Raw genomic sequence first — 27,845 nt, forward strand, 5'->3', positions numbered from 1 at the left:
GACAAGTTATCTGTCCTTGGGAAAGTGTGGCTTACATGTTAGAAACCTTTTTGTTTTATAGATCTCTCAAGCACAGTAATTTAAACTTAAAACATAACTTTAGCCCTCATATACAAAGTAAAATCAATTAATTTAGGTGACTCGGGTTTGTGAGATTGCACAACTGGTGAAAGGTTTGCCACATAATGGAGAAATGAGTTCAGTTTCCAGTACTCCCACTTAATAGCTGGACATGGATGGTGGCACAGTGCTGGTGAAGCAGAGACAAGAGAAGTCCTGGAGTTTGCTGGCTAGTCAGCCTATCAGAATTCAAGAGCTCAGATTCAGTGAGGGACACTGTCTCAAAAAATATAGTGGAGATGAACAGGAAGATGCCAACATCAATCTCTGTCCTCTGTATCATATACAAACTTAGGCATATGCAGCTACAAACACATAGGCACATAGAAACACCACATTTTTCCAATTCTAGGCTACTTAAAACTGACAAAATTGACATACTGTGTGAATGTTATTCAATAAACTCTAATATTGTGGGAAAACACAAATGTGTCCATCTGTTACTAACAGCTCATGTAGCAAAGGAATTTGTTCATTGTTTCTAAATGAAAACTTCTCTTTCTTTGTTAAGCTTTTTGGTGTTGTGTATTGGTGTTATGGAAGACTAAATGCTTGAGCCTTAATCCATGTAGCTAGCAATTACCATTAGAACAAATTCATGTTTATTTGAATCAATGGCATCACCTCCTATATACATAGTGAACTCTAGGCTAAGATGGTTTGAACGTAATCCAACATGGAATAAAGTTCCCATATTTCATTTGAAATCATGTTATGATTGTTTTCTGAAAAATTCCTAGAATTTATACTAGAACTTGCAAATTACACTAAACATATGCCTGATTGACCCATAACAGCCAGAATGACTTTCTGCTGTCATATTAAGTTCTAGGCTTATTTGTTGGGAGTAGAGTGGGCTGCATGAAACCTATGGTATTTATAACAATATACAATAATGTGTCTAAAGGGATACTGGCAGAGTACTATCATGAGTGTCAGAGCTTTTCTTTAGAAAATGACAGCTTCAATTTAGACACAGAGAATGAATCCTGTTTGATTCACTTCCCCTAACTTGTGCTACAGTTACCTAATTTGAGTTAACTCACAGAAAACCTTGATAACATACCAAGATTGGTGAGGATTTTGTATTGTTGAGGATTTTCTTCAGGTTTCTCTGAATTTTGTGGGACAAGCCTCATTTAGTTTGCTTTTCTTAGTTTTGAAGATTATGGGCAATTTCTAAGACAGCAGAAAGTTGGCTATGAAAACTTGGTATGACAATGTATGATATGACAATTGTATGATATGACAATAACTTCTATCTTTCTTTGGTTTCTGATATTTAAGTTCTTTCAGGAGGAAAGCATGCTCACTATCCTTTTCTCACTTCAAATGCTAATTTCCTTAGCATAACTTGGCACCACCTGCGGAACCCAAGGAGTTTGTTGTTTTTGCTTTTTTTTTTTTTTTACAGTGACTAGATTTTAAACAAAGTTCTTTCCACAAATCTGTTTCATAGCAAAATACAGAAACCGTGTCCTCTTCCTCTTTGTTTACTCTTCTCCAAACTGGGCAGCCTCTACCTTAATAACGGACTCAAATGTCATTCCCTAGTGGAGGGTTTTTGGTTTTTTGAGACAAGATCTCACTACATCCCAGACACCGCAAGCTACCTTTCTGCTTCTGCCTCCCTCCGGAATCCTAAAACAGAGGATTGGAAGCACCTGATCTCCCCGCCGCCCGCCCCCGCGGGAGGATTTATCAGTAAGATAGATAAGGTCTCTGATCAGCTTCTACAGCTCACTATGGAGAGAACATTCCCAAGCACATCATAATGGAATTATCTATCATAATGGGTCTGAATCTTCGGGGGTGGGAGTTTTGAGAGTCAAGGCAGTATCTTTCTCTCTGTATCATCTCTTTGGAGCCTAACACTAGGCACACGGTAGGTTCCCTACTTTGACGAGTCCCATCCTGGTGACTCTCCAGGTCCCAGAGGTGGCGCCACCGCAGGCGTTTCAGCTGGTGCACGGGTTCCCGCCAATAGAGCGTTTGAAATCTAGCGGCGGGCGGCCGCGGGGGAGCCAAGCGGGCCCTCAGGACTACCGCCGGTCACCGCCTCGAGCTGTCAGGACCTGCGGGCGGACCCCGCGGAGGGGACCCCGGTGTTTGCTCTGCTGACAGAAACGCGCTCCTGGAAGGAGTCTCCCAGGCGCTGCTTTGGCTGGGCCGGAGACGCTGTCCGCTTTTGCCTAACGGTAACTGGGAGCGTGGGGAGAAAGTGTGCTTAAGGATTTGTGGGTGGCCCGAGACCGGTCCTGGCTGACAGCGTCAAGGTACGCTCGCACCGAACCCACCGCTCAGTCCCGCCAGCCTGGACCCGGAGACGCTCTCAGCAGCCCCAGGGCTCGGCGCCACGCCCACTGTGGGAGGAGCGCCGTCACTCGCGCGAGAATTCGCCTCGCCTCGCCTCTGCCTAGTGCAAAGTCTCGCGAGAAGCAGCTGAGGAGCCGGCCTGCAACCTGCCGGGGCGGCTCTGGTAGGCGCAGCTGGTGGGGCGGCCGCCTCACACCTAGCACCGGAGGGATCCGGTTGAGTAGGCGGAGGAAGCGGAGCGTCGCTCTCGTAGCCCTTCTCCTCGACCCTCAGTGGACGTCTCTGGGGCCGGCAGGTTGGAGCGGCCAGGCGCTGGCGGCTGGGTTTGCGGTGGAAGCTGAGGGCGAGGCTGGCTGCTGTGGCCGGGGTCCGGGTGGCAGGCGGCGGCTGGGGGAGCGTGGGTGGCGCTCACGGCCGTCGGCTCGGGCTCCGGGTCTGAAGAGGTGAAGGACGGTGATGCTTTATGTGTTAGGAGCCCGGAGGCCTTTCCCCAGGGGAAAAAGCCGATCCCTCACACCTCCTTTCCAACCTCCTTTCCAGGGCAGAGTAACCCCGTGCCCCGCCCCTTTCCTGTCATCTCTGGGCCACCGCAGCGACAATCCGAAGAGGGCGCATCACAATAGGGCGGTGAGTAAGGATCCCAGTTTGGGGATAAGGTGGTGGGGGAGTCGCCCTTTGGGTGGAGGACGAGACACCTGTGATGTACTGCTTGGTTTTATCCTGTAGCCGTATCAACAATGGTAAAGCTTTGTTTGCCCCTAACTTGCCCAGAAAAGGTTCTGATTTATTCTAAGACACAAAGTCTTATCACCTCTTCTATTTGGGAATGGGTTTGAATTTGGGATTTTGCTTAGCAGTTTGTTAGTGCTGGTCAGTGTGCCTAGCCTCAGCCTTTACCGGATTCCTGTTTCTTTTTTCTCTTTGGAATTTTGAGTCTTAGCCCTAATAGAATTACTGCCCGCCCCCATTGGTATTTGGAGTCCGTGATATACTAAAAACAGTTTTCCACTTTGTGCACTTAGTAGATGAGATTATTTTATAGCCGTGCTTTAAGAGTCTTCATGTTTTGTATTTAAATTAACGATCCGAATGAAGCTGTACAGTGTGTTGATTGGCAGTTGGGTTTCTTTCTGTTCTTCCCTGCCTCCCTCTCTTTCCTTGCTTCCGATAGCCAAATTCGATAAAAACTTTTTTAGTGAGGGGTTTGGGGATGAGTTTTGAATGAAAGAAGTTGTAGAAATTGGAATAAAAGAATAATAAAGCTAACGTAAAAGCTCAGAGTTTCTGTATGGGAGAGTCCATATGAAGTTCAATCCTGTGCTTTGAACCAAGGACTGATACCTGAATATTAAGCAGAAAGCAGTAGAAAATACTTGGAAAATTACTTAGTAGTAGATAAAGATTGAGTTAAAGTTTTTGAGGAGTGTCATTTTGGGAGTTTTTATGTTTAATAATTTTCTCTAACATAGAGCTTGCTATCTAACTTTTATTCTTATGAGTGGAGAGAAAGTAAGAATGGAGCTTCAGAAACATGGAGTTCAGAAAATTCCAAACAATGTTTTTGAGTTGTGATCCATTTTTTTTTCCCCCATACTCTCAAAACTTGTAGGTGGAGCTGGGTGTTGGTGGTACACGCCTTTAATCCCAGCACTCGGGAGGCAGAGGCAGGCTGATATCTGTGAGTTTAAGGCCAGCCTGGTGTACAGAGCAAGTTCCAGGACAGCCTCCAAAGCAATACAGAGAAACCCTGTATCGAAAACAAACAAACAAAACCCCAAAATCAAAAACTCATAGGTGGGCTTTTTACCTCCTCTATGTTATCCTCCCACCAGTCTGAATTTTGTTCTATTTCTTCTTTCTGTTCTTCAAAAATTTGTGTAATTTTTTTTTTTTACTATTATATGAAATCATGAACTTTGGTTTGCTTGTGGCCTTTTACATTTAAATGGCCTACTGAAGAGGTCAAGTGATCTGGAATAATAGCATCTCTCAGAGAGAGGAGTGAGTAACACTCACATGCCTTCAGGTACTAGACAGATGAGAGTGTCAAATGCACTAGAGAGCTTTATTCTTGTCTGAGAGGCACCAGTATTCATGTGCACCTGATTAATTGTATATACGGATGTGGAACCAAGACTCCAGCATTCTTAAAAGAATATAGAAACTAGGATTTTAAGTACAGTCTCCTGGTTTTTTTTTTTTTTTAAAAGATATTGGCAAGTAAAACAAAAACAGCTTCATGTGGTCCAACCAAACCTATTTGTATTTTTATCTTTAACATATGGAACTATTTTAGAGCTATGTTTTATATCTGGCTTAGGAGCTGTGTTATAGGCCAGAATTAATTTTATAACTAGAAGCAAAGGTTTAAATCAAGTATGTCAGTGAATTTGGAATTACAAATTTTTAGAAAAATTGGGAGAATGTCAAATCTTATTAAAATATTAAAAATAAATGGGTTTAGTGCACTTTAAATGTAGTGCCACAAACAAGTAGTCTCTCCTGGTCTACACTTTTGTTTTTGTAGTTTATTACTGGCTTGAAATTATTAAATGGAAAAATTCCAGGAATAAGTCCATATGTTTTAAATTACATACTGTTCCAAGTATAATAATAAAATTGAGCTTTTCACACCATCTCTACTGAAGCATAAACCACCCCATTGTCCAAGTGTATCTGACCAGAATGTGTTACCCATCCATTTGCCACTTTAGTAGTTATTTGGTTATCAGAATGGCTGATGATTTCACATGTGTTCAAGAACCTTTATATTATTTAATGATGGCCCATAATACAAAAGTAGTCCTGTTACTAACGCATGTATGTCAACAAGAAACCATAAAGTGCTTCTTGTGTGTGAAAAAGTGAAAGTTCCTAATTCATAAGGAAAGAAAAAAGGCATACGCCAAGGTTGCTAATGTGTGTTAAGGCTGGTCACAAAACCTTTTACCAGGATATATTGTTACAATTTTTCTATTTTATTGTTAATTATTGTTACTGTGCCTAACCAGTGAAGTTTCCTATAGGTATGTATATGTAAGGAAAAACATAGAATAGCTGGGATTCATTTGGTACTAGTTACAGTTTCAGGCATCTACTGCCTAACTTGGAATAGATACTTTAGGAGGGGACTATATTAACATTTTACTATGGGAATAGCTGATAAAAAAAACTTCTCAGTATTTATTGCTAGATTTGTAAGTATCTTAAGATTAAATTGGTTTGTTTAGAAGGTTGCTATTATACTTGTACCTATATGTAAAATTATGTCCAGGATAACCTTTACAGTCAGTCCATTTCAGGATTCAGGTATTTTATTTGTTGTACATTATCACATTTGTGTCTGGGCATTGACTTTTGCAAAAGGAAATAACAGATTCCCCTGGCACATGGGGAGAACAAGGTTGGCAGAGGGATGAAGACAGTGTGATGTGATGCAGACTCTTTGTGCCTCTTCTTTACATAGTTCACTGATTTAGATTACTTTTTCTTGTAAGTAGAATAGGTACTTTGGTTAAACTTTGTGCCTAATACATAGTATGACTTAACAGCATTTGTGGAATTGAATGAAGCTTGTGGATTAAAACTCATTTACCATTAGTAGGAAGTACTTTGATCATATAATCTGCTTCGTGCTTTGTTGGGCTGTGAGGAATGGGAGTTTATAGGTGAAACTCCAGTCTCAAGAGTTGGGTCTTACAAAGTTAGGGTCTTTATCGTAGTGGTAAAGGCATGAGAGAAGCCAGGTAAGGAGGAGTTTTGAAAAGGAAGATGGAATAGCTAAATACCCCTCTGTTACTGTGCAGTTGTACAAACAGTACTGACTTTCACAACTGAGTTTATTATGACTTGTATAAAGACTGCAAAGGTTACTGTTTTTTAAGTCAGGACTGTTGAGGGGTTTATATTCTAGATTTTCTTCTTTTTAGCACAGTCTTTTCAAGCACAGCTATGTTAATATCTCATCAGCTCCTCTAGAGCAAGAGGTGAAAAGAGGAGACACATACAGTATTTATAAGATGTTCTATTTGAGAGTTAAAAAAAATTTTTTTTAGCAATTTGTCTTATGTTTGTGCCGATTGTACCTATTGGGAGGGGTAGACCATCATTTCTTCCGCCCCCCATGAGTCTATGGTGACTTACAAAGTAGGAAATGCTCCCTTACCAAGTAGCTTTTCGCCTCCTACCTTCCACCCTCTGAAATGATTTCTCAAATGAGTATTAGAAGAAAGGGTTGAGTGTACTGTCCCCAGTGCCTTTGGTTCTGTGTTTGAGTCTCCTGATTTTTAGGACCTACATTTTTCAATATATTCATCTGTATGGTAGGTTTATCTGAGCAGGCTGGACCTCTATGAGGGAGAAGGAAATGGAACACCTACATGTCTAACTGGGTAAGTTTAATTTACAATTTAGCCAGTGGCTTTGATTGTTTTTAATCCTTATCTAACTCCTTATTTTGTTTCTTTGTTGGTTTGAAGTAAAATTATGGCAGAGGTAGGGTTTGGGGAAAGAGATAGTCACAGATGTTTGTAATAGAGTTACATATTGTGCATCCCTAATCCCTAAAACCTGAACTTTGAAATCTCTAAAATCTGAATCCTTCTGAGTATCCACCTGTTTCTCAATCTAATGGTGTTTCATGTGTAAAATTACCTTTAGAGTATGTATAGGATGTTTGTGAAATATAAATGAACTTGTGTTTAGTCTTGGGTCTCATTCTCAAAACAGCTCATATATGCAAACATTCCAGAATTTTAGAAAAAAAAATCCACAAATCTGGAATACTTTGGTCTTAGGCATTTCAGATAGGGATACTCGTTTTTCTCTCTTTAGTAGAATATTTAATAGGGTTCAGCTGAAGTTGCAGTTTCCTTAATATTGCCTGCTGGTTTACTTTGTGGTCCTTGAAACAGATACCTCCTTGCTAAGAAGGTAGCAAACTAGAACTCAGAGGTAGAAGGTGAGCAATTAGAATTCAGAGATGCGCTGTAGAGAAAGATTGAAAACTTAGTAAAGTTTCTGTGTAGGCAGTAGGAACGCAGTGAGTCAGGTACAACTTAGAGTATTTGGATGTCTACAAGAGGTAGAGTCTGTGATCACATTCCGAAATCTGAGTAACTCCAGAATCTGAAACATTTGTCATCCCAAGCATTTTGGTTAATAATGTTCACTTAACCTGTATTTGAAGTAGTAAAACATAAAGAGGAAAGAATTTGTTGAATATGCAACTTACGTTACAGACTTCTGAAGATTGTAAGGTATCATTGCTTCTACCTTTGCCAATAAAAGCAAAGATACCGTACTTTATTAATAATTTAATTGTATCCTGTTTAAAAATGTAATATACCTGATTATATTATAGTGCTATCCCTTGATATCCAAGGAGGATTAGTTAGCCTCCTCATGAATACAAAATCCTTAGATGTTCAAGCTCCTTCTAATGGAGTAATGTTTGTGTGTAACCTATACATAATAAATCCTCTGTATATGTTATGCCATCTTGAGATTATTTAATGCTTAATTCAGTGAAAATTCTGTGCAAATAGTTGTTCTACTGTATTTAGAGAATAATGATGTTTTTATTTCATTAAATTTCTGGGTATTGAACATGAGAATACAGAAGGTTGATTACTTACTCATTTTTGTCTTTGTAGTTGAAAGAAGTGATGTATTAATATTTGGGGGATATAAAATTAACATTTAGTATCTGGGTATAAGATGAGAGTGTCATCGAATCACTGATTAAAGTACTACTTGATTAGAGACTATGACTAATAATTTTCTAAGGTCATTAAATTGTAATCATACTTTCATTCCTGAGTTATTTGGAAATCACTTAGGTTTAAGTTTAAAGCTCACTGTTAGTTGTTGACATTAAAGTTACTTAATCTCTGTGAAAATTGGTTTCTTCCCATGAAAATGTGTATAGGACGTAATTGTTGGGACTTAAGGGTGAAAGGCACAGTGTTTTAAAATATTCTGTGAACAGTAGAACAATATATAAATAGAAATTGTTAGCACTTTGGTTTTTCTTTATTATTGCCCAGAAGATTGCATATTGACATCATTGCTCCTACTCTCCAGCCTACCTATCCTGTGTTCTAGAAACACATCCATCACTTAATTTGTGTACATATTTTCCCATCTCATTTAGAGAGGACAAATTCAATTTAGTTTTCGAGACAGGGTTTCTCTATGTAGCTTTGGAGCCTATCCTGGTACTCGCTCTGGAGACCAGGCTGGCCTCGAACTCACAGAGATCTGCCTGCCTCTGTCTCCCGAGTGCTGGGATTAAAGGCGTGTGCCACCAACACCCGGCTCCAAATTCAAATTTTTATTTGCATCCTTTGACAGTACAATTCTTCCACTGCAATTTCAAAAGTTTTCTTTTACTTTATTCCAGTAACATTGAACAGTAGGGAGCCCTTCTTGTTTTTCATGTTGGTATCATTGTCTGGTATTTGGTTGTAAAGCCCACCATATGGTTGCTGGGAATTGAACTCAGGACCTCTGGAAGAGGAGCCAATGCTCTTGACCTTTGAGCATCTCTCCAGCCCTGGTATTTGGTAGTCTATGTAATTGGAATGCCAGATAGAAAAGAGGAATGGGTATTTTGAAAATTGTCCATTGGAATGTTTTCTAAAAACCAAAGCATTTCATTGATTTAATTATTTTACTTTCCACTTTAAGATATGTGATTATTGTTACCTGTAGTAAGTAGAATGTTCTGGATTTTTTGCTTGGAACCTATATAAAAGGAAAACTTAAAAGTAATTTTTTAAAATTATTATTATTGTGAGTTGTAGAGAGTGTACATACCACAGAGAATATGTGGAGGTCCAAGAACAGCTTGTGAAATTAGTACTCTTTCACCTTCACATGGGTCCCAGGGTTTGAACTCAGATCATCAAACTTACACAATATAAGCACCTTTGTCCACTGTGCCCTCTTGCACACACCCATAGAAATAAATTTAAAATCTCAGTTACCTAAGAAAGAATTGCAGATAAAAGTTTGCAATAAATAATCTTTATGATTTACTCATTTTTGGATGGACATACAAAGTGCTGACTTATTTTTAAAGTAGTTATTTCATTCAGGGCATTTTGTTTTACAGAGTATGTATGTATGGGCTTGAATTTAATTTTCTAATGTCTAGAAGCAAATGGTGGTGTCTGCTTCTTTTAACTAATTTGTTCATTTAGAGGGTGTGTGTGTGTGTGTGTGTGTGTGTGTGTGTGTGTGTGTGTGTGTATTTCCTCTCAAACCCAGGACCTGGTGCTTTGGGATGCTAGCAGCTCTATTGCTGAGCTGCTTCCCTAAGCCATGGGCAGCTGCTTGTAGAAGCCTGTAACTTCCCATATTACGGTTAACTGTAGGACATTCTTCATTCCTTTTTATTAAGTTCTCCCAAATTGCTAGTTTCTCCTTTAAAAGAGAATATTTAGTTATTAGAGACTAGTGGAACTGTCAAACCAGAATATTTAAAAGTACTTTAAAATAATCATCTAAAAATTTGGAAGAGAAAACTGAAGCATGTGTGGATCAAAACCCCTTAGCAGATTAAGATAGTAAATAATACCTAGTAATAGGAAGGCTGAGCCTAAAATGCAGATTGACTGTTTGCTGAGTGTTTTGTCCCAGTGCCCACTCTGGTGGGTTCCATGTACTGCTTTATGAAGTTTGTGAAAATGTATATCATGCAGTAGGAAGGAGACATTAGAATTCCTATTTATATTGGTTTTTGTTTTGTTTCTCAAGACAGGGTTTATTTGTATAGCCTTGGCTGTCCTGGAACTTTCTCTGTAAACCAGGCTGGCCTTGAACTTGAGTTCTACCTACCTTTGCCTCCCAAGTGCTGTGACTAATGATGTGTGCCATTACTGCCTGACTTACATTGGGTTTTTATTACATGGTTTTTTCATTTTCTTTTTTTTTTTGTATATTTGTACTACATATGTAATACTGCTAAGGTAGAATATGTAAATTATACATATGATTTATGTTAGTTGAGCTCAAAATGCATTAAGAAAGGGTAAACGCTGCTATATTTTAGATATCTATGTACCCCTAGTGAATTATATTGTCTATTTTTTTCTGATTTTAAAAGCAATATGTATGGCATGTAGTTTGAGATATTTAGCAAAGGTCAAAGAAGTAGCACTATAATCCTGTGACTCAATAGTTGTTACTAGTCACAAATATATTCAAGCATGTAATACAGTAAACACACTCAAAATTGGAATCATTCTATAGGAATGATTTAAAATTTTTGTTTTGAGAAATTAAAAGGAAACTTCTGTTATAGATGCTTTGATGAAAAACATATTCTATGTTATGTGTCAGAATATATGATAACTACTTTAAAAGTTTATCTCACAAACTTCAAGAGTTTCTTCTCTTCCCCACTTTCAACCTGTGTGTGTGTGTGTGTGTGTGTGTGAGAGAGAGAGAGAGAGAGAGAGAGAGAGAGAGAGAGAGAGAGAGAGAGAGAAATGATGTTTAAGACTAACTCTTATAAAATCTATAGTTTGCCGTCTATCTTTTTAATTTAAATTTTTATGTCATCTAATCTGATGCTTCTTGGAAGCTAGTCTGTAGTCTGGGTTCCAGATCCTGATGATTCAGTGAGTCTTTGCCAAAACTGTTAGCATATGGCAACTAGTTGTCCTTCCCTCCCCTCCTTCCATTTTTATTTCATGTGCATAGGTGTTTTGCCTGCTTGTATATCTGTATGAGGGTGTTAGATTCCCCTAGAACTGGGGTTACAGAAAGTTGTGAGCTACCATGTGGTTGCTGGGAATTGAAACCAGGTCCCCTGGAAGAGCAGCCAGTGCTCCCATCTTTCTAGCCCCTGACTGTCCTTCCTTCCTTCCTTCCTTCCTTCCTTCCTTCCTTCCTTCCTTCCTCCCTCCCTCCCTCCCTCCTCCCTCCCTCCCTCCCTCCCTCACTTCCTTCCTCCCGCCCCTCCCCTCCCTCCCTCCCTCTTTTGTTTTTCAGGACAGGGTTTCTCTGTGTAGCTTTGTAGACCAGGCTGGCCTTGAACTCACAGAGATATGCTTGCCTCTGCCGCATGTATGTACCACCTCCTGGCCCACATTATTATTTCTTATATAAGAATTCTTTGCCTTAAAAGATTGTTGTTGTCTTAAAAGATTTATTTAATGTATGTATGTTCTGAGTGTGCGGAACAGGTACACATGCCTGTGTGAACATGGAGGCCAGAAGATGGCCTCAGTTATTCTGAGCTGGAGTTACAGGTGTTTGTTGGACACCTGGTTTACGTGGGTACTAGGATCTAAACTCTGGTCTTCATGATTGGGTAGTAAGTGGTTTTAACCTCTGAGCCATGTCTCTTGCTCCCAAGGCTCAGAAGTTTTTCTTTCTTTGTTTTTTAATTTAAATGTGAAGCTTAGTAAATTTTGGTTTTTATTCTGAAAGTCATTATTTACCTATTATTTTTCCTTGACTTTGTTTTTATGTTCTACTTTGAACTTTTTGCTTTCTGGAAGTTTGGAAGAAATATGATAATATTAGAAAAGAAAGTTCTTTGTTCTGTTTTAGAATTTTATCTGTCATCTATTTATCTCTTAGTGTTTTGAAATGCCACCACATTTTATTTTCTGAGTTTGGCATTTTGATGTGTTGTGTATTAAATCTGAGAGATGATATAGTATAGTGGGAAAAACCCACCAAATTTGACTGTAGAGATATGGATCCCAGCTTTAATTGGATGTGTGATGCTTGCTAAAGCAAGTTACTGAAATCAGTATTAATTTAAAGGTCTTTGAATATAATTTTTTTCTCAAAATGGAACATTGCCCAGATTCCTAAATTATAAAGATATCTAGAGAGTGTTTTTCTGCTATCAAGTATTTTGTCCCAGGGAAAATTTTAGATTGTTTAAAATGAAGAGGAAAAAATAACTTCCTTTTATGAAAAAGATTATAGTATTTTGCTTCTGTGCTGGCAAATACAATAGCTACCAGCCTTCATCACAGCTGCTCAGCTTTAAGAACATGATGGTCATGTCAAATCCCAAAGAAATAGCTATACAACACAAGCACATGTGGCTATTTAAATTAATTTTAAAAGTAAGTTAAAAATCCACTTCATCAGCCAGGCATTGGTGGCACATGTCTTTGATCCCAGTACTCGGGAGGCAGAGGCAGGCAGATCTCTGTGAGTTGAAGGCCAGCTTGGTCTCTAGAGCGAGTGCCAGGATAGGCTCAAAAGCTACACAGAGAAATCCTGTCTCGAAAAAAAAAAAAAAATCCACTTCATCCACTTCATCTGGATATGGTGGCAGAAGTCTAGAATCTGAGTACCCAAGAGACTGAGGCAAGGGAATCACTGAGAGAGGCTAGCTTGAGCTACACAGTTAAGTTTAAAGCTAGCCTAAATTACATAGAGAAACCAAATAAAATTCTTCAGTTGAAATAAACACTATCTTTTTGAGCCAGGTGTGGTGAGGAGCACCTTTAAAATCTCATCACTCCAGAGACAGAGGCAGGAAAATCTTTAGGAGTTCAAGGCAAGCTTGGTCTACACAGTGAGTTACAGTACAGCCAGGGCTATATCATGAGATACTGTCTCAAAAAACAAAACCAAAAAAGAAAGCATATACTATAATTTCCACCTTTTATTAATTTTTCTTTTTTAAAAAAAATATTTTCATTTTTTTGCATGAGTGTTTTGCCTCATGTATGTAAGTGCACTGCATGTATGCCTGGTACCAGTGGAGGCTTGGAGAGGGTGCTAGATATCCTGAAACTGAAGTTATAGATGGCTGTGAGCTGCTCTATGAGTGCTGGGAATGGAACCTAAGTTCTCTGAACGAGCAGTAAGTGCTCTTAATCACTGAACCATTTCTCCAGCACCTAATTAAAAATTTTTTTATAAAACATATATTGTGCATTGAGCAGGTGCTCCCTATACTCCTCCTGTCCTTTTTCTTGTCTACCCCCCCCCAATCCCTTTTGTTCCCTTAGAGAGTTTCACTTTTTAGTTTTTGCAAGACAGAGTTTCTCTATGTAGCCCTGGCTGTCCTGGAACTCACTCAGTAGACCAGGGTGGCCTTGAACTCACAAAGATCCACCTGCCTCTGCCTCCCGAGTGCTGGGATTAAAGGTGTGCACCACCACCGCCTGGCTTCACTTCTATTTTAATGTCATATATCTATATATGATTTTATGTATCTCTGTAAAATCTAAGAACCACAAATGAGAGAAAACATACTTGTCCTCCAGTTCATCCATTTTCCTGCAAACTATATATATCAATTGTGTATAAGTAGACTAAATTTTCTTCATTTTTTTGGTTTTTCGAGACAGGGTTTCTCTGTGTAGCTTTGGAGCCTACCCTGGCACTGGGTCTGGAGACCAGGCTGGCCTCAAACTCACAGAGATCCGCCTGCCTCTGCCTTCGGAGTGCTGGGATTAAAGGCGTGCGCCACCAACGCCCGGCTTTCTTCATCTTTTTCTCTGTTGTTGACACTGGTTTGATTCTATAACTTCACTATTATGCACACATTAATATGCATACTTTGACTTGGAGTCCTTTGGGCAAATACCCCAGAATGGTCTAACTGAGTCATCTGGTAGGTCTACTTTTAGTTTTTTGAGGAACCTTCATACTTCCATAGTGTTTGGACTAGTTTACATTCCCAATGGTAGTAAGAGTTCCCACTTGTCAGCATCCTCACCAGCATTTGTTGTTCTTTGTTTTCTTCATGATTATCATTCTGACTGGGGTAGATGGAATCTCAGAGTGGTTTTGTTTTGCATTCCCATGCTCACTAGTGAAATTGGATGATTCTTCATATATTTATTGGCATTTGTATTTCATCTTTTGAGATCTGTCTGTACATTTCATGAGCCAGGTTGTTGTATTTCTCATTTAGTTTTCTTTCTTTTTTTTTTTTTGTTTTATATTCTAGATACTAACCTTCTGTCAGATGGATAGGTAGCAAAGATTTTCTTCATTCTGTAGGCTGTGTCCACTGGATTCACTGTTTCCATTATTTGTAGAGGCTTTTTAATTTTTCGAGATCCCATTTGTCAATTGGCATTATTTCCTGAGTGACTGGAGTCCTAATTAGAAACTAAGTCCTTCCCTGTACTTTTATCTTAGAGCATTTTCCCCTACATTTCCCTCTAACAGAATTTCAGATCTTATTTTAGGTCTGATTAACAGAGTTGATTTTTGTACAAGATGAAGGGCAGAGGTCTGTATTCCTTCTTCTCCACATCTAGATATCTAGTTTTCCCAGCATCATTTGTTGAAGAAGTTGTTTCTTTCCAGTGTATGTTTTTGTCATCTGTGTCAAATATCAGTTGGCTGAACTGTGGGTTTATGTCTGTCTTCCTTCTCTGTTCCATTGATCTGCATATTTCGGTGCCAGTACTGCTTCATTTTGTTAAGATGGCTCTGTAGTGTAACTTGAGATCAGGTATAGTGATACATCCAGCATTTTATTTTATTTTTGCTCAGGATTGCTTTGGCTGTCTGAAATCCTTTCTGCTTCCATATGATCTTTAAGGATTTGTTGTTGTTGCTTTTTTTCTGTGAATAATAACATTAAAATTTTATGGGGATTACATTGAATCTGTAGATTGCTTTATTTAGTATAAGCATTTTTTTGTAATATTTTTCAAATTTACAACTGTGGGAGATCTTTCCATCTCCCAGTGTGTACTAGTTACTTTTTTATTGCCATGACAAACACCATGATTGAAGCAACTTACAGAAGGGAGGGTTTATTTGGTTTATGATTCCAGAGGGATATGACTCCAGCAGCAGCAGGACAGGGAAGCCTGGCAGCAGGTAGACAGTGTCTGGAGCAGAAAGCTTAGAGTTCACATCCTAAACCAAAAGAGGAGAGGCCAAACTAGAAATGTAAAGAGGTTTTAACTCTCATTGTCTACCCCCAGTGATATACTTCCTTCAGTAAGGCCACACCTCCTAAATATCCCCAAACAGTGCCATAAACTGGGGACCAAGTATTCAAACATCTGAGCCTATGGGAGACATCTCATTCAAACCATCACATGGTATACTTTCCTATTTAAGTTTTTATTGTAAGAAAGTCTATGATTTCCTTTGTTAGCTTTAATCTAAGGTATTTATATTTTTTTGAAGCAGTTGTGAATGAGGTTGTTTCCATGATTCCATTTCCAGTTTGTTACTGGTATATAGGAGCATTGTAGTAGCCACATTTCATGTGTTTAATAGCTTCAGAGCCACTTTTTGTACATCTCAGATTGAAATATTTGTTTCCATACAGTTCTTTCTGTTGTAGAGCACTATAATCTAGAATTTGCATTATAGGGCATTTTCTAGACAAGCAAAATATACCAAAAGAATGAAAGGTGAAGGAAATAGTAAATAGGTCAAAATGAAGCTTCATTAGTAAAGACTGAAAAATACATAGTATTGGAAAAGCATCATGAAATAAAAATAATCTGTAAGAGTTATTTATAGGCTGTTGCTTCTTAGAGTTGAAGGTAATCTCCTTTGATTTAGGCATTTTGGTAGTTTATAGGAGTTTTGTCTGTTTTACTCACATGTCAAAATGGTTTTCGTTGATTTTAAGATATTTCTGGTTTTGAAAGTAAAATATTTGGAAATAGTAAGAAGAGAAAAATAATCATAAACTGTAGTGATAGTTTGTAAACTAACAAACAAAGCTTGCCTGAAGATCAGAGCATAAAGCTAGTCACACACTAGTTAACCATAGAGGCCAAACAGTGGTGGTACACACCTTTAATCCCAGGACTCAGACAGGCAGATGGGTCTCTGTTGGTTTAAGGCCACCCTGAGCTACACAAAATTGATTCAGTTTAAAAGAGAAACAGTTCACATAAAGGTGATCCCAGTACTTGGGATCACACACCTTTAATCCCAGCACTAGGGTGGTGGAGACAGAAGTGATATGGCAGGGCAGAGAGATGAATATAAGGCAGGAGGAGATGAGAGAGATGCATTCTGAGGAGTCTAGGCAGTCAGTCTGAGGATTCGTGGAGACAGGATCACCCATTTGGACTGAGGTAGAAGTAAGAGCTAGTGGCTGGCTGCTTTGCTTCTCTAATCTTTCAGCTTTCCCCTCTAATATCTGACTCTGAGTGTTTATTATTAAGACCAAATAGAATTCATGCTACACATAAACATAGATAATAGTGATACTTTTAACTAAAAAACCTATCTTTTAGTGAGTTTAAGAACTTAGAAATGAGTTCTAAGACCATATAGTTATTTATAATGCTAACAGTGTTAAGCGGATGTTTGAAAATGTTTGGAATTCAGGAAGACCTTCAAACATTTATCATGCTGCTTAAAACAAGAAAGGAAATTTTTTTTTTAAAGTATCAGTACCTCAACTAAGAAGTGACTGAAGTGCACACTTGGGTACACACAGAGAGAGCACCAGAAAGGAACACAAGCTACGCAGTGCAAACATTTATACATCCTCAGCAGTTTGGAAATTGAGGTATGATCACCAATACTAGGCTTGTCTGTCAAGGAAAGGCAAAATAAAGGGAGACAAAGGGAGGAAGGAGAGGAGAGAAGGAATAGAGAGGGGAGATGGGAGGAAAAGAGGCAGAGAGTGAGAGATAAGTGAAGAAAGTAATTTTAATACAAATTCTATGAAGTAATACTTTGGGTGTGGGGAAATAGCTCAGTTGTAAAGTGCTTGCCATTCAGGCATGAAGATCTGAGTTCAACCCCCAGAAACCCATTAACAAAAAGAAAAATGACCTGTTTGTAATCTCAGTGAAAGGAAGTTAAAGACATGGAGATCCCTGGGGCTTGCTGGCTAGCCATTGTGACCTATTAAAGTTCCCGGTTAACTGAGAGAGATTGTCTTAAAACAAGGTGAACTGTGTCCTGGGGAGCTATACCCAAGTTTGAACTCTGTTTTCCACACAACGTGCATACACGCACAAAAAGAATAGCGTGGGAGCTGAGGGTATAACTCAGTGGTAGAGCACTTCCCGTCATGCATAAAACCTTAGCTTTGGTCCCTACCAATGTGAAAAAGTAAAGTCTTACTTTGATTGCAACAAATCAAAAAAGAATAAGCTTTGACTTTGAAATGGCTCATGTGATATCTTTAAAAATATTTTCAGGGGATTTATACTTACTTTCCTCCTTACATCTTCTCTCCATCATTCCCGGTCCGCGTGCACTCGATCGTGTGTCTGTCTGTCTGTGTGTGTGTGTCTGTGTCTGTGCACACATAGACAGAACCCAGACAAGTATGAGCTACTTTTAAAGCTCCATTTCTATTTTCTTGATGTTTGTTGCTTAAGAGCTGATATTATCATTAGAAATGGGATTGTAATTTTTCCCGTTAGGGCTCTTTTCCATGACTGAACTGTAGGTACAGTTATATGATGATAATTCTCTTAAGACAAGCCACTTACAAGGCTTCTTTTATAATATTTATGCTTTGCATTTTCTCTGCTTTAAAGGATCATATTATATGTCTGTCAGGTTCTTTCATCTTAATTAGTTAATTAGAACATTTTGTAAATGCTTATATTCAGGTTACACTAAACTGAACTAAGCTGTGAAGATATAAACATGTAATCTTTTTTTTTTTTTTTTTTTTTTTTTTTGGTTTTTTGAGACAGGGGTTCTCTGTATTTCTTTGGATACTGTCCTGGATCTTGCTCGGTAGACCAGGCTGGCTTCGAACTCAGAGATCCACCTGCCTCTGTTTACCGAGTGTTGGGATTAAAGGTGTATACCATCAATGCCCGGCTGTGTGCACATAATCAAAACAAACTATACTTAAGCAGTTATTAAAGAAGAAAACTTGTATTATTAAAGAAAATTTCTATGGCAAAGCCACTTCCAAATACTTTAACAATATTTTGCTAATTTATCATTATAAAAGCCATATTTAGAAAATTCAAATAATGTAAGAAGGAATTCAGTGAAAAATGAATTTTCTTATTTTTCTACTTGATATTCCCAGACATTCTATTAAATCTGACTTATCTGACTTCTCTGAAACTTTTAATAATAATTCATGATGTTGTGTGTCAGTAGTGCCTCCAAATACTAAATGTGTGTGTGTGTTATTTGATGTGCTCCAGCTCTCTGCAGCTCTGCTCATTTCTCCTCACCATCTGCTGTTGTGCTGTCTCATTTCTCATCTTCATGTTCCTCTTAGCTCAAGTCGAATTTCCATTTTACTTTTTGATGCTTGTCATATCTCTACTGAGACTCCTTTTTGTTTCTCATCAAGACTGTTTTCTTCTTTCAGATCTTTGGATCTATGGGCCTTTGTTTGGAAATATTTATAAAGAGTGCTTTGAAGTTTGCTAATTCAACATCTGGATCCACATGGAGTCAGTTTTTAACAGATCCCTTTTACTGTCTTGTTTCCTGGAATGTCACAATTTTTAGTTGAAACTTGGCTGTTAGAGTGTTATCAAGAGGGTTGTTGTTTGTTTTTCTAAGGGCTATTTTGCCTGGACTTGGGCAGACTTATTTTCCCTGCACTGTGTAGCAGCTCTGCCTGACCAGTTCTTTCTTTTCAAGCCTTTTTACTCATTGGCTTTGTATCTGGGGTGGGGGTGGGGGGTGGGAGCAAGTCTGTGAAAGTAATTCTTTCCTTCACCTATTGTTATTTGGTGTTAGCAAAGAACTTGGGCAAAGACTACTTATTATAGTCAGACTAATTCACCTTTTCTTTGTCCTTTTTTTTGGGGGGGGTAGGTGGAGGATATATTCCTTTTGTTTCCAGTCCATATGCTAGTGGTCTCTGTTCTTCGACATCCTAACCATAAAGGTTTCAGTTTTCTGTTGTTTGTTTTTATGTATGATTATGGAATTCACTGAGTTAAGAAACATCAAATTATAGATCTTCTGTTATGCAACTTTTGATGGTAGATTCTGCCTTCGGAAGATTCTTCTGTGGTCTGTATTTTATTACCAGGTCATCGGGCTTATCTGGGGTCTCTCTCCCCTGCATGTAGGCTTTGGTAAGCAACCAATGATATGAGCAAAGTTAATGCTCAGATATTGGGTCTTTACCTCTACTTCCAGTATACCTGTTTTAACTCTCTATTTGTACTTGCACTGTTGAGATTTTGTCTTCCATGTTGAGCTGCATAGCTTCCTGGTTCTCTTCACCCTATTTGTGAGTAATATAGATAGAAGACACTGAGCAAAAACAAACAAACAAACAAAAAAAACTTGTAGCTGAACTCAAGCTCTGTTCCTTTCTTTCTCTGTGATTTCCTTTTGAGATTGTCTAGTGTTTTAAGTAGGCTTTAATTTTTTTTTTTTTTTTAATTTGTGTATGTGGATGTTTTGCCTGCATGTATGTCTCTGTACCACTTGGGTGCTTGGTGTCTTGGAGGCCAGAAAGGACATTGATCCCCTGGAACTGGAGTTACAGATGCTTGTGATCCGTTGTTAACATGTTGGTGCTGGGAATCTAACCAGTGCTCTTAACCACTGAACCATTTCTTCAGCCCCTGTTTTAAACAGGCTTTTAAAAATAATCTATTCAGGTTTAAGTTGTTTTCTGTAAAAGAGTTTTCCTGGTTACAGTCAGACAAAATTCCTTTTTGTTCTTTGGGTTTCCATTTGTTGTAAAATTTCTTTGTGTCTCATGACTATATGTGTAGTATTCATGTCCCTAAAAAAATCTGCAATTTTTCATGTTTCTAAAATTGAGTGTTCAGTTGTCTGTCAAGTAATTTATAGATTTATGCTATACTCCATAGGGATATTTAAAATGGATTAATCAAAAGGAAATTATAAATGTTTTCTAGAACATTTTAAATTATTTGTGATTTTATATCATCTTTTTCTTTTTTATGTATTATATCTATTTATATAAAAAGACCAATAATGGCAGTATGTTATGCATCAATAGCAGCAACAGCTTTTCCAGGTTCTGCAGTCATTTGAACAAAATTGTAGAAACATCCAGCACTCTCCATTTAAAAAAAAAAAAAAAATCCCAGAAAAACAGCACAGTTCTGTTATTCTTGTGGTACCTGGCACCATTTTTTTTTTTTTAATTAGCTTCTCAATCATCATCTGGAAGGAAACCATTCTGAGCAACATCATTAAAAACAGCTCTGATAAAGCACAGTCACTACTATGTATCATAAAGCAGGTCCACATATGGCATACCATGTTTGCCTTTTTGTGATTGGGTTACCTCGCTCGGAATGGTTTCTTCGAGTTCCATCCATTTTCCTGCAAATTTCAAGATTCCATTTTTTTTTTCTGCTGAGTAGTACTCCATTGTATAAATGTACCACATTTTCTGTATCCATTCTTCAGTTGAGGGGCATCTAGGCTGCTTCCAGTTTTTGACTATTACAAATAATGCTGCTGTGAACATGGTTGAACCAGATGTCTTTGTTGTATGAATGTGCTTCTTTTGGGTATATGCCTAGGAGTGGAATTGCTGGATCTTGTGGTAGACTGATTCCCATTTTCTTGAGGAGTCGCCATACTGATTTCCACAGTGGCTGTACAAGTTGGCACTCCCACCAGCAGTGGAGGAGTGTTCCTCTTTCTCCGCATCCTCTCCAGCATAAACTGTCATTGGTATTTTTGATTTTAGCCATTCTGACAGGAGTAAGATGGTATCTCAGAGTTGTTTTGATTTGCATTTCCCTGATGGCTAAGGATGTTGAACACTTTCTTATGTGTCTTTCAGCCATTTTAGATTCCTCTATTGAGAATTGTCTATGGAAGCTTCAGGGCCTTCACTATTACTTACTTTGCTTTTCTATTGCTGTGACAGAACACAATGACCAAGGCAACTTATAAAGAATGCATTTAATTGAGCTTACTGTTTCAGAGGGTTAAAGTCCATGATGGTGAAACAAAGGTGCATGATGGCAGGAATAGCTGAGAGCTATCTCTTGATGTAAAGAGCTATCTTTAGAAATGATGTGAGTCTTTTGAAACCTTGAAACCTGCCCCCTGACACTCCTCTTCCAACAAGGCCATATCATTTAAACCTTTCCAAACAGTTCCATCGATTGGAGTTCAAGTATACGAACTTATGGGGTCATTCTCTTCCAAACTACCATGTACATGTTGTGTATTTTCTGCTTTACTGGGTACTACAGTCACTTTTATTCCTAAGTTAGGAGTTTATCAGATGACCTTCAAGTGTCTGGTCCTGGGCTGGCGAGATGGCTCAAAGGTTAAGAGCACTGACTGCTCTTCCAGAGGTCCTGAGTTCAATTCCCAGCAACCACATGGTGGCTCACAACCATCTGTAATGAGATCTGGTGCCCTCTTCTGGTGTGCAGATATACATGGAAGCAGAATGTTGTATGCATAATAAATAAATAAAATCTTTTTAAAAAGAAGTTTCTGGTCCTTCAGAATCACTATTCTAGGCTCCACTGAAGATTTTCTATTTAGTTAGGAATTAACTGAGCATTTAGGTGTCTTTTTGAATGTCAGTCATGAGTGATGCATTCACTCCTTGGGATAGTCTCTACACCTATTGGTCATTTCTATACAGAGGTTACTTTAGGGCATTTAGTTCACTCAGGTCTCTTTTTGACTATTCCTTACCAGTATTAGTCACCCATACCTTTGGCTATTTGGCTTTGGATTTAACTGAAGGTTTCAAGCCTTCTATCCCCTTATTGTTCTTTTTTTTTTTTTTTAAAAAAAAAAAAAAGGATTGTATGTATGTGGGCAAGGAGGGGCGGTTCTGTGTTTGCCATGGTGTGTGTGTCTGTGTGTGTGTGTGTGTGTGTGTGTGTGTGTGTGTGTGTGTGTGTGTGTATCAGAAGACAGCTTTCTGGAATCAATTTCCCCATTTTACTACGTGACTCCTAGAGATTGAACTCAGGCTGTTGGGCTTGGTAAAAAGCACCATTACTCACAGCCCTCATTGTTTTCTCTTGCTTAAAAAATCTCTCTCTCTACTAACTACTACACTTGAATTTCTAGTTTGAAAGATAAAAATAAGCACTGGGGAGATACCTGAGTTGGTAAATTGCCTGCTATGCAAGCATGAGGACCTGAATTCAGATCTCTGGCATACATGTGAAATAGTCAGGCATGGTGGCATGTGGCTGTAATGCTAGTGCAGGAGGCACTGGAGATAGCTGGACTTCTAGAGCTCCCTGATCTGTCAGTGAGTACAGTGGGAAACTGTCTCAAAAGATAAGGTAGAGAACAAATGAAGGCAGACTGCATTGACCTCTGGCATCCACATGCTTGTGCACACAGGTGCATGGTGTTAGGAATTCAGCGTGAGGGAAATATGACTCAAGATGGGACTGAGGCAGGTCCTGAGATGGGGGAGGGACAGATGGAAGATGGGATACGGACAGAGACCTGCAGACATGACTCATGTAGAAGGTTTATTGGGGAAGGTAAAGGAATAGGGGAAGGGAAGAAATAGAGAGATGGAGATAGACAGAGACTCAGAGAGACAGAACTGCCTCCTCAGAGGAAAGAGAGAGGGGGGAATGGTGGGGCACTCCTGCCATGCACAGAGGGGTGGCATGCTGTGCCAGGTTCCCAAGGGGCATGGCTGGGTTTGCCTGAATTACAACACATGGTACACACACATGTGCACATAGACACATACACACAAAGAAATAATTTTGCTTTAATAGAAAAGCTCTTGTGTGACAACTCTTTAAACTGAGCCTACAAAGATAAAGACTCAAGAGGCCTGGGATCTAAAGGGACATCTGTTGGTAACAAGGAACAAACATCACTTCCTGTGTATGTAGCTGCTGGGTATATTGGAAAAGAACATGGAGCTTTGGTTAAATTGGATGTTAATCTTAGCTCAAAAATTTCTTCATAATATACAAACATGGTAATGTAGGGATGTTTAAAATTGTTTTAAATAGAAGGAAATATGTGAACTTGTTAGTTCATTGATACTTGGTGAAAACAATAAATTTTCTCCTTATACTTTTTTATTACTTTAGAAAAATGTCCTTCTGTGGATCATTTTCATTAATTCATACTATCTAGAAATAGTGTCTTGGGGAACACATACTTACTATGTTAAAGTTGTCTTGGAGTTTCTGTCATAACTCTCCATAACATCTAAGAGATAGGAATGTGTAAGTAAGTGATCACCTTTCTCTCAGTTGACTTTTGGTAGTTTCCTTAAAAAGTATAAAGACCTAACCAACAGGCCCACTATTTCTAAGTTATTCGAAACATAGACTATCTCTGTTGTCTCTGAATATGAACAGGGATATATTTTCTAGAAACTCTTTTCAGTACTCTAGTAATTGCTTTTGAAGATCCAACAGTAGTACACTTCAGATTGCCTATTGTGATGTGGATATTTGGGACTCAAGTGCCAATATTTGAAGGAACTTTTTTTCCCTCTTTTTTTCTTTAAATTTATTTTTTACATTCCAATCCCAGTTCCCCCTCCCTCTTTCCTCCCACCCCCTTTACTCCCCCCTCCTCCCATCTGTTCCACAGAGAGTGTAAGCCCTCCCATAGGAAGTCTACTAAGTCTGTCCCATCATCTAGTTGAGGCAGGACCATGGCACCCCCACACCCTTGTGTCTAGGCTGGGCATAGTATCTCTCCATTTAGAATGGGCTCCACTAAGTCAGTTTGTGCATTAGTGTTAGGCCTTGGACCTACTGCCAGTGGCCTCATATATTGTCCCAGTCACAACCATTGTCACTATATTAAGGAAGTCTAGTTTGGTCTTATGCATATTCCCCCATTTGTTAGACCTGAGTTCAGTGATCTCTCACTAGCTCAGGTCAACTGATTCTGTGGGTTTCCTTATCATGGTCTTGACTCCTTTGTTCATATTTTTGCTCCTCCCTCACTTTGATTGTACTCCGGGAGCTTGGCCCATTGGTTAGTTGTGGATTTCTACATCTGCTTCCATCTGTTTCTGGAAGAGGGTTCAAGCTTCTCTGGGGTTATGGATTGTAGGCTGGGTATCTTTTGCTTTATGTCTGGTGTCCACTTATGAGTGAGTACATTCTATATTTGTCTTTCTGATTTTGGGTTACCTCACTTAGGATTTTTTTTTTTTCTAGTTCTGCCCATTTGGCCTTAGAATTTTAGGATGTCATTGTTTGAAGGAACTTTTTAAGCTAAGTAGTGTAGATAGGGGAAATGGAAAGCTTTTAAAAGTTTTTTAGAATTTTTTGATTTCATTGAAGCAAATGTGCCAAGGGGCTTGTTGGTAGATGACAAGGTTAGTTTAGAATGAATGCAAAGCAGCTTTATGGCTAAAAGGGGAAAGAAGAATCAAAAGAAAGTTTTGAAGAAGACTTGATATAGGGGAAAGTGAGATGTCAAGGATGACTTCAGATTTTTAAATTTGGTGAATAAAGATGACCCCAACTGATAGGAGAGACCAAGATTATGAGGCCATATAGAACTCAGGAAGGTATTTACCCAATTTTAATATTTATCTTTAACTTAAAAAGTTAATATAATTGGTGGTAGCATTATGTATGTGTTGGTATACTCAACATGCCACTGCATGCATGTGGAGGTCAGAGGACAGTCAATCCTTGGGAGTCGGATCTCCCACTCAGGCTGTAAGGTGGTTTGCACAAGTGCTTTTACAACCAGCGAGCCATCTCACTGACGTTTGTGAACAACTCCCCTCATTTCACTCCATGAAATCCAGTTAGAAATGAGTGTTGAAAGAATGATAGAGCCAGTGTCAGAAAACTGGTGTTCTAGTCAGACTTATATAATGTTGCTAAACAATTTGGACAAAGTCACATACATTTATTTATCATTTAGTTTGGTGGTGGTGGTGTGTTCACAATCCCTATAAGTAAAATCTGATTTCAAATGAATGAAGTTTCCAAGATCAGGACTGTTTTATATACTCATTATTTTTGTAATTCTACTGCTGACCAGCATTGTAAATTTCTTCAAATTACCAAAATTCTGAGGTATTTTCTGTTCTGTATATGAGATTATATGGCCAATCATCTTGATGATTGGGAAACTTAGATACTTAATATACTTTAAAAATGCTCAGTAAAGGTACTGTGTAAAGCTATTGAGTTTCTTTGTAACTTTGATAGATTTAGTAGTCATAAAGTTTGATAGGATTCATTGATAAAACATTTTTTAGTAATTGCACTATAAAGAAATATTAGGATAGCTTTATACAAAATTTGTCAGCAAAAATTACCTATTTAGCCTCAATTTGGTTAAGGAAATAATAACATTATTATTTGGTCTTAAGATGCTTTGTGCCACTGGGGAATGTACCTTAGAGATGGAGCACTTGAATAGCCTCCAGGAGGTCCTAAATTTAATCCCTCGTAGAAAAACAAAACAAAACAAACAAAAAACCAAAAAGATGCTTTGTAAACTATCTTAACTTTTGGCAATTAAATATTCCAAGTAAAAATGTATGTAAAATAATCATTCTGCAGCTTGTTTGTGCTTTTGGAGTACTGATGTTTGGAAACATGAAATACTTAGTTGTTTAAGTATACTTACTCAATGTAAGTACTATATTATTAGACTCTTGCACAAGGGTAGCAAATTTAGCAGATGTATCAAGTGCAAAGTACCTTTAAAAGATTTCTAGGGTTTATTTTAATCTTAATTTGTGACATCTTTTATGTTTAGTATTTTGTGATGTACTTAGCACTTACAAGTGTACCATAAAATCTCAAGTATATAAAATTCTATGGCTGTTTATTCTGCATGGAATAGATTTAAAGGTCAACACTACTCTTTTATGTAGGTTATGGGTGCTACATGTGTGCTTTCAGAGCAGTAGTGTGAGGAAACTTGAAGTGGGATGGCAGGACGGCCTCATCCCTATGACAGTAACTCCAGCGATCCAGAGAATTGGGATCGGAAATTGCATAGTAGACCTCGTAAACTTTATAAACATTCAAGGTAGGTAGAAAATGTATATATATATATATATATATATATATATATATATGTATTTCCCATATCAAAGCTCTGTTCAACCTGATTATAAAAACGATTACTTCATTTGATTGTGGCACTCCCTGTCAGGATGTGGCCTTGTTTACAAAGCACTGTGCATGTTTGTTTCTCCGGAAATAGGTTTTAGATAAACGTTTGTTTTAATTTTTTAGTATTATTGTTTCTTTGAATATTTTTGCCTCTAGATTATGTTAACATCTTAGTTAACTGCATAATTAGGTATTATAATTTGATCAGTTTGAAATTCTGGCAAGTTAGGATAGTTCTTATGTACTTAAAACTGTCTAACAGAAGTTTGTTCTTTAAATATATTATGTGTGCAGGTTTCAACTGACAGTTTATGTTGTGTCAGTACTTGCCTCAGGACATCTTTAGTATGCAAGCCTATTCTATAGTCCCACTGATCGAATGGAAAAATTCATCTTTCCAGACACTGGTTCATTTTGAGTTTGATGCATGAAATGAAATTGATCTCAAAAGTCATGCTTATCTTTATTATTTTTTAACTTTGATTTTGCACTGTGTGATAAGATGAGTTTCATTTAGAACACTTTGTAATCTGATATTTTAAGATGTTAACTGACACCTCATAAATTCCACATTGCACAGGTATGTAAGCATGTTTTCATAGAGAATTTTGTTTTCTGAATATAATGTAGAGGATATCACTAAAAGTTTAGCTTACCCAAATAAAAAATTCTTCCGATTACTGATAACAAATATAAACTTTCTTGAAAATAATACCATAACTTTGAAATCCTTTTTGTAATATTAAAAACTGTTTTGAATACCTTAAACTACATATTTAGAAAGTATGAGTGATTAGGTGCTTCCTAACTTCTTGCCTGACAAGATGCTTATATATATTGTAGAATTTCATGTGTTGTCTTAAGTTGATGTTAATTTCATTAATTTACAAGTGCATACCACACACTGTAAATATTTTTTGGTTTGTTTTATTTTTTGTGTATATGTTCTTCAAGTAGGACTCTCATTTATTCCTAGATAATTATCTTGTCCTTATTTTGGAGGCTTTGGAGACTTTAATGATATATGAATTTTATCATTGTATGGAACTATAGTTGTATATATCATTGTGTGTGTGTGTGTGTGTATTTCAAGAGAATTTTGTGTTATGCTTTCTAACTCTTGATTTGTTTCTGCTGGTGTATGATAGTGAATTATTTAATGAAGAAGTGATAAGGGTAAAAATGTCATCATTCATTTGCTTTTAGAAAGGTTCATGCATTCAATGGGAAAATTGTGTAATAGTGTTTTCATTTTAGCAATCTCTTTGTATTTTTATATCTTTAATGACTATTTTTAATTTTTGTGGTGCTGTAGATTGAGCACATGGCTTTGTATATGCTAACAGAGTACTTTACTACTAAACTTCATTAGCAACTTTTTAATGCTGTTTTGGGTAGCAATAATAGTTTATTATAAGATATTAACATGAAATAAAGAAT

General features: G+C 37.9%; 1 protein-coding gene across 4 annotated transcripts in view; it reads left to right on the plus strand.

The window, feature by feature from the left end:
- Window positions 1-2,554: 2,554 nt before the first annotated feature.
- The window catches only part of Btbd10 (BTB domain containing 10), a 62,177-nt gene continuing 36,886 nt past the window's right edge, over window positions 2,555-27,845 (plus strand). Inside the window, exons 1-4 of one of the 4 annotated variants that reach the window (XM_027410120.2) lie at window positions 2,555-2,731; window positions 2,977-3,063; window positions 6,763-6,827; window positions 26,162-26,319. In XM_027410120.2, the coding sequence (XP_027265921.1) occupies window positions 26,219-26,319 (101 nt within the window). In that variant the 5' untranslated portion in view covers window positions 2,555-2,731; window positions 2,977-3,063; window positions 6,763-6,827; window positions 26,162-26,218. The remainder of the gene's footprint in view (window positions 2,732-2,976; window positions 3,064-6,762; window positions 6,828-26,161; window positions 26,320-27,845) is intronic. The other 3 variants (XM_027410122.2, XM_027410121.2, XM_027410123.2) reach the window with 3 other exon arrangements.

The sequence above is a fragment of the Cricetulus griseus genome, chromosome 3 (genome assembly GCF_003668045.3).
Source record: "Cricetulus griseus strain 17A/GY chromosome 3, alternate assembly CriGri-PICRH-1.0, whole genome shotgun sequence".
NCBI lineage: Eukaryota > Metazoa > Chordata > Mammalia > Rodentia > Cricetidae > Cricetulus > Cricetulus griseus.